Source organism: Falco cherrug, chromosome 4 (genome assembly GCF_023634085.1).
Source record: "Falco cherrug isolate bFalChe1 chromosome 4, bFalChe1.pri, whole genome shotgun sequence".
NCBI lineage: Eukaryota > Metazoa > Chordata > Aves > Falconiformes > Falconidae > Falco > Falco cherrug.
This window is the reverse complement of record NC_073700.1, coordinates 112,086,228-112,098,286: the sequence shown is the minus strand read 5'-3', so window position 1 is coordinate 112,098,286 and position 12,059 is coordinate 112,086,228. Positions and strand designations below refer to the sequence as shown.

Below are 12,059 nucleotides of genomic sequence, written 5' to 3'. Positions count from 1 at the left end.
AAATATGTTGAGGTTCTACATTTCTGTCTTGTCCTCCAGCACACCTTCACTTTTTATTTGGTTATTTTTCTTTTCCAGTCAGTAACCATCCTTTTGGCTGACTGTGACTAGATGCAAATGTCTTTGGAAGCTTTTGTTAACCTTTCTTGAATCGGCCAGACAAAATCACTGTTGAGGTTTGCAAAAGATTTATTTCACTGTTTGAAGAATCTAAGATGACAACACAATGCTCCTTTTGTCCTAATGGAAACTGCTTGCAGTGATGTATTTGTTCATGCTGCTTTGCCTAAGAAACCAAAAAGTCTGCTGCAAGTCAGAACCCTGGTGGTGCTGTGACATACCGCATTCAGCTGTGAGCATGCAAGCGTAGTTTCCATATCCTACAAGCTCTCATGAACATGTTGCCCAATTTAAAAAAAAAAAGCAAACAACAAGAAAAGTTCAAACACATATGCTTACATTTCACCTTTTTTTTTTTTTTTTACCTAATCCAAAGAATTTTAACATACAGCCTAGTACAATGGAAAAAAGAAGTCTATACCCTGCATTTTTTCCCAGTTCTACTTATTATACATGGAACTGATGATTTTTTTTTTCTTCCTCACCCTCCTTTCTTTTTGACAAATATTAAAATCTTAAAAAATAATGGGATTGGTCATCTGAAAACTAATAGCAGGTGTATCCCAAATTCATGATAATATTGACTGGACAAAAAAATATCTGGGCTAGATATGCAAAATTTTTGAGACATCTTTTTCCTCTTGCCCAGCAATGTTTAGTGGGAAATCTCATGCATATAAAATCTGAATTAAATTCCCTCCTGTGCTGTGAAGGTTATAACCACCATCTTCCCTGAATGTTTCATAACCATCTTTGCATCAAGTCCCTGCTCTGAATGAGGAAGAAAGAGCTTTTGAAATTATGCTACTCACTGAAGAGGAGAGCTCCCATCACTGGGGCATACTGAAAAGTTTTCCTTGAAGTCCACCTATTACTGTGGTTTCATTTTGTGCAGAACATTATGTGATCATTTGGACAACAAAAATGTATGACCTAGGAAGGGTGATACGATTGTTAGTCTCCAGTCCTGCTTTAATAAATTCTTAATGATTTATGCAGGTTCTTATTTCCATGCACAAAATAGAAGCAGTGCAATTAGAAATCAAACTTCTGTGGACAATTAATCCTTTCTTCTGAATCTGCAGAAAACTTCACAAAGTGGAAAAAGTTGAGAATCACATCATGCTAAAGTTCAATATTTTAATAATGCTTCATACAAGTGGTTTTCTTCTGTATTTTCAAGATTATTTAGAAACTTTCTGTTATTCTTTCCCGTACACCTCTAAGGGGAGCAGTGCCATTGGATAAAAATTACATAAACTCAAAATTTATGTCTCAAGATTTTGGAGTTTTGATGAATACATAAAAGTATTTGTATTATTTTTTTCACTGTTGTTGAACGCAGATCATTGGATAACAAAATTACTACAACAGTGAAAAAATGAATAAGCACCTTGTTTTGGGGAATAGGCTGAAATTTAATGCAATCAGCTTAATATTCCTTAGTATGGGAATGGCACACTAGTTTCCCCATTAGATGACCTGATTAATTATTATTTATCATTCATATTTTTACACTTTACATATGGTAAAGTCCTTGTGTAATCCTTCCCAGGAGAAGAAGAAAATAATCTTCACTGATAAACTTGCTCAGTGTCAGGATACCTGGTGATTTTACATTTAAAGCATTTCAGTTCCAAAGGAGGCAGGTGGATATGCAGTAAGATTTTCGAAAGCTGTGAAGTAGTCGACCAACTAAATCAACAAGACTCCTTTGGAATTCAGAATCCCAGTATGATGTTTTTTCAAAGACACTCCATGAGTTTCACTGATTACTGAGGACTTCAGTAGTTCAAAAATCCTTGTAGGTGGTGAAATGCTTCATAAATGTTAGCCAGCATGATTTTGAATTCTTGGTTTTGTTTAGTTTCAGTATTGCTTATTATGGTAATAATTTTTATGTATGTTGTGTTACATTTCAGAGGTGCTTGAAAAAAATAAGCTGGAGAAAAAAGGTGGTCATAACTGGTCCGGTAGGAAATCAAAAACTTACCTGTTTTATTGATGATTTGAATATGCCTGAAGTGGATGGATTTGGAACCATTCAACCATGCATTGATTTGGCAGCAGATTATGAACACTGGTGACCATTCACTTCATAATTAACGTTACGCTATAATTTTTGTGTTGTGGTCCATGGTGGGATAGAAACAGAACACTTCAAGGTAAGTCGCTTAGAAAAGCATACTATCCTTGGAGGTTATAAACAGTTTTAGAAAAGAGAAGCAGAAAGTGAAGGGACTATAGAGAGTCTTGGAAGGAAAGTATCCTTTAGCTGCTGCTGCTGGAGCTGCTGGAGGTTGATCCCATTGATTGACCTGATAAGAACAGGGATGTCTGAGATACAGAAACTGATTCCCTAAATTGCAGCTTGCTGGATGTTTAGCCTGTGCCACCCTCTGTCATCACCCTGTAAAGACAACAGACAAAATCCACAGAAATTTCATGCTTCAGATTAACGCTCTCTGTCTGCCATGAGAAGAAAACCACAGAAGATGGCCACTGAAGGATAAAAAGTTAATTTGGGCAATTAAACTCATTCCCTCCTTACTTTCCAAAGGACAATTTAATATTTTGGCAGTTAAAATATATTAGTATCCTTTCACTAGGGTCTGTGGAAGAGAATTTTTTCCGTTTAAAAGCAACTGTTTAATGTTGATTCCACTGTGTTACAGGAGGATCTATATCTTTAGTAAATACTTCATTGTTACTATAAATGCATATTAGATTCTTGTTTGTATACAGGCATGGCACTTCTACATGACATAAAGAAAATGTGACATACGAAGAATACATTGTGAATGATCTGGTGAGTAAAGGAGAGAAGTAATCAGACGTTAAAAAAGGAAAAAGTAAACTAAATCCACCTAGCTAGCTGTCTGTGTGTTGCCAGAAGGAGGGGCACAGTGACAAGCACTCTGCACAAAACCAGCCGTACTTCAGTGGTATTAAGAGGCTGAGCGTATCTACTCAGTCGTCTGCTCCTTTGGAATGTGTGCAAGGATTTTACCATTGCCCTTAGAACTTTTGTTTCATAGAAGGTTCTTCTTTTCACTGGCATGTACACTGTGATCTGACTGTAATTGTGACCAAGGTGAGGCAATAACGTCTGTACTGTTCTAGCATCTTTTAATGCAGATTCTGTTGAATCCTACAGGCGCTTTTGCTAGGTTACACTTCATCTCACGAAGGAAGGAATACCAGGTGTCAGCAGAACATCTTATTAAGGACCAAGACATAAAGAGAAAAAAAGAAGTGGCAGCTCAGATCTGAAACATCTCTAGCTTGGAGAAATCCATCAAGTCTAACTCAGCGACATACAAAGCTAACACCTCCATGCCCTGTTTTCTTCCCAGAGCTATATGGTATTCTCACCAGGAATCTTTTTGTTCCCTCACAGAGATTTCAAACTTCAGATCTTAAAAGTCCCTACTGTTTAACACCGTTGCTTCTTTCTTTTGAATTGTTTTGCATTGTTTTAAAAGAAAAACAAACCAAAAACTTTAAAATCTCCGTTTTACAAAACAAGTCAAATTAGGAAAAAAGTTGACCATGCTATTCGGGAATTTTAAACATAACCATCTGAGAATTCTAAAATAGGGTAAAATTTGTTGTGAATGTGTGGAAAGAAAGAGAATACGTTACACTGTGAAGTTCTGGGAAGGATTTATTGATTTAAGCAGGGAATGGCTGCATTATTTATGAGCCTTTCTTTTACAGTGTGCTTTTTTAAAGATGGTACCTGCTTGGCCTAGATCCGCTGTGTGCCAACTGCTAAAGAAACAAGACTCTTTTTTTGGCAATCAGAACTCAAATTGCCAGCTGCTGACAGCCTCAAATTTTTAATATTTTTTTTTTAAAGTGGCTTCCTTTTAATTCACCTGGAGCTCTGTCATCTGGAAAGCCAGCAACAGTATCTGTTGTGTGGGGCTGCAAAAAAAGGAGTGATCTTTAAGCATGCCACTCAGTGATGATCTTTGCTGGGTTTTTTTCTTGCTGAGGTATGTTAATTTTGCCTTCTCTTACCTATGATGGTGGTGTGCATTCTCAAACTGATTTGAACTTCTTTTGGCCATGTTGTACTCATTCAAGTTTGTTTGGAGCCAGTTTCATTAGAAGATATATCATCAGGAGCATACTTTGCGAGAATGTAGTATCTTCATTTCAACACAAATGTTGAACAAATTATTATGTGGTAGAAATGTGGGGGTGGGCTTCTTAATTTTAAAATGTCAGTCCTAATTTGATACTTTTGTCTTCCAGATTTCCCATAGGGCAGAAATGGTGATTCTTCAACCAAGGCTAAGCCTGAAAAATGTAAAGTATTTTGTCATTCATATTAACCAAGCTACATTTTCTTCCTTGGGTATGATAGGCAGAAGCTAACTATTAAAACAAGTTACAATTGTCAGTATATCGCCTGTATGAATCCAGCTGCTGGCAGCTTCAGTCAGCCCTGGACTCCAGGTATGGTTTGAAGTGTCATACTATAGTGATCCTGTATTTAATACATGAAATAATTACTGTTTAGCTTTTCACTGCAATAGGTAGGAGACAAAAGGGGACAGGAGAAAACACAGCGTCTGACATTTAGTACAAGTTCAAACCCCTGCTGTTCCTATAGCTAAAAGGAAAGAGACACACCATATTTATTATGATATTGAGATTCCCCTGAACTTCATAACAATTACAGTCTCGTGTGGTCCTTCAGTGCTTGACAACCCTTTTGATGAAGCAGGGGCTGAAACCAGTAGCCAAAAAGCAGAGCATGGATTGAAGAGAAAAATGAGGGAAGGTTATAATATGGTCAGCAAATCCCGGTCCTTCTTGTAAAATCAGGTGAGTCTGATCTGGTTTGGTTTTACATGCTTTCCTGTTCCTTGAAGCGCAGCTCTTTTTTTCTTCCAGAATATTTTTGTTGCCTGCCCACCCCATGGATCATCATCAGCTATTAGCAAGGAGGTGAGGATTTGTCAGGTCTCCTGTTATCACACATACCTTGGTTTGATGGGGATGTGCTAGCCCATCATCCACGTTTGCACTCATCCTGGCATGGAATTTGTTTAGGGAAGGAAGTTTGAGGTGACAGTTGAGAAAGTGCTAATTTTTTCATGATAAACTGTGTCCTGTTTTCTTGAGTGGTATTGCAAAACAGGGCTAGTGAACACATAATATCCTGGCAGTGCTGATACTTCCCTGTGTCCTATACTGCACCATGGCCTCAAACCATAATGAGTCACCTAAGTGTCCCAGAGAAGAGATAATTGTTTTAATTATATTTTGCACACTCAGTTGGCTGGCAAACTTGCTAAATTAGAGACATTCTGGTTCATGTTAAAGAAAATATACTTTCAAGAACAATGCATATTGGGTATCTACTCAGTGTGATTAATGTCTTTGTCTCCCTTGAGTGGCCTATTTTGATGCCAGCTGACGGCATAAAAAGAAAAAAAAGAAAAAAAAGCGTTATCTTTAGGGCATTCTGTTTGCTACACCCAAGTGTTTATAGCAACCAAATTATCTTCAACATGTCTGGCTTCATGAATCATCACGTGTCTATGGGGATAAACTAGTGGAAAACAGAGACTGTAATTTCTTTTATAAAGTGATGATGGACACTATGCACATGTATTTGAGGTGCGTTGGTGGCTTGAAACTATTTTGCCTGATGCCAGCAAGTTAAAAACCGGATAGTGAAAGCTCTTATTTACTGGAACTGTAAGTAGCAGTAGCACACTTTCTTATCCTCGGCCCCCAATGCAAGCATCTTCCTCGCAGAGGAATTCTGTGATTCTGTGCTTCAAACCACAAGGATAATAAACTTTCATTTTCCTTTACTAATTGTTCCTCTTGTATTAGTTTTCTTTCCCTGAATAGTTTAACATATTAACTGTGTGTATATATGTTTATATATATGCCTATACATTAAAAATTTGAATTGTGTTTTCAAATAATTTTAAATTGCAGTCTCTCTTTGGACTTCAGAGCACGTCAGTAAAACAGCATGTACTTTTTGAACTGTGAGCACTGGTTATCTGAATAAAAATATGTGTTGTCAGAATTAAACTATTTAAAGAGTTAAGGCACTGTAAATTGCAAGACACATGAAATAGATATGCAGGTTACATTTTGTTCTTTCTGCTGTGTGGGGGTAAAAGGTAATACACCCATCTGTTTTTCATAGTGGAAACACTTCAAATATAAGCCAGGATACATGTTCCTTTGTCTTAATGTTCTTAGTTAAGTTTTCTTATGTATGCCTCTTGTTTTTTTAACCTGTCTTATGCTATGAAATGTAGTACCTCTCAGTATTGTTCACTGTACAAGGAAGACAAAATAATGTCACCTGTTATATAGTAGTATTGCATATACAGTTTCTTCTGGAATTAATGTGTGTTGGTGCCAATACCAGGATGGATTAACTAGTGAGGACCACAATACTGTTTCTACTTGCCCTTCAAAAACTAAAAAATTACAAGCAGACAAAGTAGTGGGAATATGAACTAATATGAACATATTAGGTACATATGTTTCACTTAAAAAAAAAAAAAGTTTTCCTGATGAGGGGCAGGAGGAAGAGAGGGAAAATTTGAATTTATTTGACAAAAAATATGGTAACTGGAAAACATCAGCTTTGTTTACTAGTCCTTTTTTCCTTTCCTTTATAATTTCTATTTGCTAGTAAGAAAGGAGTGAAAAGAAAAAGAATAAGGATAGGAATGAGGACACTGAAACAGAAAATTTTAAATATTTGGGAGTGTTTGATTCTAGGTTGAGCAACGACTTCCTATCATAAAGAAATTATTGTTCCTTAATTCTAAGTAGTTTAGACACAAACAATTAAAGAAGTAGACAGCTTTACTAGTAGATTGTTTGGATCCTGTTTGGATGTACTGTGCAAATGCTTTAAGCCCATTCTTGCACCTCTTTTTAGTCTTTCAGAGCACAGTGGATGGGTACATCAGTCACTAATGGATGATTTTTTCATGTAAACGTTTTTCATGTGCTGTGTTTGTGGCATTTTTTAACTATTATTTTTCTCTCTCACTATGTGGTAGAATGTGGAAGACAGCGTGTTGCTGCAATCTCCCACTCATCTATTACTGTTTTGCGAACAGTGGAGCAGACGCTTGCTACGAGCCGGTGAAAGAGTGGGAATGACGAAGGAATACACTTGAGTTCCTAGAAAGCTGCAATGAAATGCATGCTTCTGTGAACCTAGTCTTACTGAGGGTGCCATGCAGCATGTGTAAGTGGAATATCTCTAAAGGGAACAAATAGTTCATCATGATGCTACCGATGTTTGCGTGAAGTTATTACTTTTTACTGTTCGGAGGCTGTTGCAGTACAGACTTGTAACATTCTTAATGGAAGGCTTACGCGAGGGTACCGTGCAGTAATAGCCCTCTAAGTAGGCTTTATTGGCGTCATTATGGAACAGTAGGTTGTGGCTCAGTGTTAAAGCTAACCTTCATCTTGTTTGTTTAAACAGAGATTCATCCTTTTTTGTGCTGCACAGAAATTAACACCACTTACTCTCTGAGGTTGGCAAGATAATCTATAATGCTGTAGATACTGTGCCTTACCTTTTAATTAGTTAATGATGTAACAGGCTTTTATAAGAAAAGTGAAAATTATCCTTTGTTACCAAGAAAAGGAAAATGCTTTAAAAATTACATTAATTCAAAACAAGGGTAAATAATACCTTAAGCATATACTAAATTATGCCACTGTATGGCAGACTTGAAGTTGCTTTGCTGCCTAGCCTTACACTTTTTAAAATATGAACCAGCCCAGGCTTCTAAGTCCCATCATCATAGAATTATTTTATTTTATTTAACCATAGGTTTTTTTTTAATGTATTCTTATCTCAGTTTGATATAATTTGTTCTTCTCGTGTTGGGCAATATCTTAGTATCCATCGTGGTCCAAAATCTCAATTTCTGAAATCTGATTAACTACATTTGCTTTATTTTCCTGCACTGCAAAAAAGAGTTTTCAGAAGATGAAGTGAAGATTTTGCTAAATAAATGAGGCACAGACTTCCTTGTTGCTCATTTCATTATTTGTGATCTTCCTTCAGCATCGTTGTTGTGGTCGTGTACATTACCAGTGATTTCCAGAAAGAGACAGAGGCCCATGCTGGCAGAGCATAGTTTTGTTAAAGCAGTTTCTTTTATTTGCAGTGTCAAATAGTTTAACATGGAACTTTTTCTTCTCATTGAGACAGACTAGGATTTCAGGATTTTTCACTTTGCACGTATTCAGGCAGAAACTATATAAGAGGAGACACTCTTGACAAAGCAGTCTATTATAGAAGTTTCTCTCCAAGAGGATTAAAAAAGAGGTTAAGTTACGGAGATAATCATATGGATCTTTCATAGGAACTGTAGATTTTGTTCTGTTGATTTAGAGGTTGATGTGATAATCATCAGAATTGCAGACAGAAGCCTTCTCAGGTATCGCTAGTTTTGCTTAAAAATGTTGGTAAGCCATTATCTTCTCTCTGAAATCTAGTGACCAAGCGTAGTATCCCAATTTGGCAAACAAAGTGGCAGGGTGTCTTAGCCTTACAGTTTGACAGTCCTAGAAAAGTGTATGTGAAATTAAATCCTGTAAATTTTTTCCACACTTTTTATGAGGGTTGTTTGTTTTGGTTTTCTTTGTTGTGTTTTGTTTTATTTTTTAATGGATCCATTGTGAAATCATGAATAAGGCTGACAAAGTTCTACAGTGAGGTCAGAGAGAATTGGCTTCCAGTAATGTTTTGTTGAACAGGTTTCTACCGCTTTATTAGATGCAACCAGATTAGACAATTATCCCTTTATTTAAGAAGATTCTCATCAATTTGATTCAGGGATGGGATTGCTTTTTGGTTGGTTTCATTGATATGTGGAAGAAAAAAGAATCTGAAGGTCCAACATGCTATCTCTGAATTCTCTGAAAATCCATGCTCATGCTAGGCTGTTATTCCTTAGAATCTGCATCTGATTTAAAAAAAATAAATTTTAAATAAAAAAAAATTAGGTGCTTTTATGAATTATTAAAATATCAATTGCTAGAAAGTTGTTTTTATGTCTCAAGCATAGTTTTTTGGGGGAAGAATTACCCTGATACATACATTTGAAAATTCTAACAACTTAAATCCTGTCTAATTTGGGTCCAGATTCTCATCTGGCCTCATTCATCCTATAGTATTCCATAATCAGCAAATAAAAGCATGCCTGAAGTAGTCTGGGCTAGATATTCCAGGGGTAAATTCAAGTTTGATGCACGTTTTTCACAAAATGATTCATCATCCTTCAACCTTTGTGATGTAAACTGCCAGATGTGCAGTTCTTATGGACTCCTAGGACCCAGTCAACCTCCCTTCAGGTTAACTAGGTCTTTGTTCTGAGTCCAGTCAGGGTCCATCAGGATCCTGGAGCAATGCTTTGGAGCAGCTCAGTGTAAAGAATGAGCAAGTGGGCAGTGCTGGTCATTGTAGAAGTCGGTGCAGACCTTCATTATTTGACAAACAGCTTTTCTTTCCTCTTGCTCAAATATCAGAAAGAAACAAAATGCTCATGCAAACATAATATACCTTTAGGTGTCAGAAGCACATTACCACAAAAATAGAAAAAAAAATTAAAGAAGAAAGATTAAAAAAGAAAGCTTGGTGCAATAAAAAGAAATTGAGAATCTTGGCTAACAAGGTTGTTGAAGTCTATGTTATGTTGCTGTTTTTTTACCATCAGGTGCTGGATCAGACATATCCTAGAAGCCCCGAGGGTTTATGCACTTCTGACTGGAGTAGGTGGTAGTGGTAAACAAAGCTTGTCAAGGCTGGCGGCATGCATCTGCTCCCTGGAGGTTTTCCAAATCACGCTGAAGAAAGACTATGGGATCCAGGACCTGAGGGTAAACTGATAGATACTCTTGGAGTTTGTTGAGTTCACTACAAGAATGTGTAGTTTTGTTGTTGCATGGGCTTGATAAAATCACAAAACAGTATGATTTACAGTAACAACCCCTGTTGTTCCTGTGGTTTTCAGCTATACCTCTGGTTTATATTTGAAAAATGAATGGTCAAAAAATATTTCAGTGTCTGTTTATACGCTTAATAGAATATTGGTAGTTTCTCCACTTTTTCTAAGGCAACTACTTCACATACTACAAAGATGTGGTTGGAGTTTTGGTATTTAAAGTTAGCAGTTTGTTACAAATTTATGCGTGTCATTGCATGTGTATTAATATAGTGGAATGAAATTGATGTGGGTAAACTCAGGGCAAAATTTTGTCCTCGTGGCATGCAAGTCACTCAGTCAATTAAACTGGTCATATGCAAAGATAGGGAATACAGTTGTGAGGTGCTCTGTCAGGCTTACAGGCTTCAGGACACGGCAGGGCTGAGTCCTGTCTATGTGAGCAAACAGGGAAGTTGAGGAACATTTTCTTCCTCCTCATTCTACGCGGACAGCGGGCACTGCTTCTGAATGTCAGACACAGCTAAATAAGGATCTGACTATGGCTAAATTTGGTGGATGGTGGTCCCCAGAAAGCCCTTCTTTTTGCCGTGGGCCATGGCCAAACCACCACAGTTTGTGCAGCCCAAGGCATCAGTTTTCAGAGGGAGGTACATGCTGGATTATTTTGGAAAAGTGCTGCATGTTCTTCAGTGTCTTACATGGTGACTAGGTTCTTGTGCCCTCCTTCCCTGGGCAAATGAGGTGTAGCGTAAGATGTGGGCTGAAGTGATCGTTTCCACCATACTGTTTCCAAGCAGAGAAACTTCTAAGCCTGAGGATTTGTTTTCTGCTAGGTTAGGTGGCAATTTGGTGTTGACTTTATTCTGTGTGTTCAAATGTGACCACACTCAAATGCAACTGATGTGGGTTGTTTTTATCTGGAACCCCATGCCAAAAAGCATTCGGTGTTTGTACCCCTATTAGCGCAATGGTCCCATGCCATGTCTCTCTGGGCCACCCATGTCTGACAGCAAAAGTAACAGTGCACCAGTTCACTACTCAGTCTTTTTTATTTTTTGAGCATGAGAAAGCTCTCCTAAATAAAATCACGCACACATGTGCATGCAAAATGTCTTGCAGAAATATCAGAGTTTAAAATGGATCTGACTCTTCAGTGCAATTCCCAGACATTATTGATGTGGTTGTGGCTGTTCTTGATAGGTAGTTTCATGACATCCCTTTTTTAGTACGTTCAGGGGGCGGTGGTGGTGGTGGTATTTCCTTGATTAGTAGTCCGTTTTGATCTTTATCACTAGGTCAAGTCAAAACCTCAGTGTTTAATATGGAAAACAGAGGTAAGCTGCTTTTCCCTTTGGATGTTATGCAGCAAATTAGCAATGTGTAAATAAACTGAAAAAAACAAGAAGTCAGCAATGCATTGCCATCCACTAACATGCATTTCACACTTTTCCTGTATCAACATTTTAACAGAATATGAGTGATTGCCTCCTTTCCTTACAGGTAGATCTTGCCAGTTTGTACATCAAGACTGGTGCCAAGAACATGCCCACCATGTTTTTGCTGACAGATGCCCAGGTTCCAGACGAACGCTTTCTTGTGCTGATTAATGACTTGTTGGCATCAGGTGATTAGACTAACACATTTCTTGAAAGATCTTTTTCCAATGACAAATGATCTGTGATTTCATTAAACTTCAAAGAGATTATTTCTCTTTCAGGTATTTGTAGGGGGAGTTTTTAGAGAGGCCAAGTCAACCCGTTCAACTCGAGCATTGAGTCTCATTTGCTGAAGAAGGCATTGCCCGCTGAGGAGATGAATTGCTGAGGTTTATCATTCATAAGTGCATTGGTCTGGGGAGAGATGGGACTCTCTCTTTGACTTAATACTGTTTGCTTTGATAGGATTTCACTGACATTAGACGATGTCTTTATGACTGCACAGTCACAGTGTAACAGACAGCAATGCAGTTTC

General features: G+C 37.5%; 1 protein-coding gene across 1 annotated transcript in view; it reads left to right on the top strand.

The window, feature by feature from the left end:
- Positions 1-12,059, top strand: part of DNAH11 (dynein axonemal heavy chain 11) — a 134,346-nt gene that overhangs the window by 43,445 nt on the left and 78,842 nt on the right. The window contains 8 exon segments of the mRNA XM_055707658.1: positions 2,043-2,085; positions 2,087-2,203; positions 5,007-5,082; positions 5,597-5,757; positions 7,179-7,345; positions 7,348-7,369; positions 9,858-10,020; positions 11,589-11,712. Of these exon segments, the coding sequence (XP_055563633.1) occupies positions 2,043-2,085; positions 2,087-2,203; positions 5,007-5,082; positions 5,597-5,757; positions 7,179-7,345; positions 7,348-7,369; positions 9,858-10,020; positions 11,589-11,712 (873 nt within the window).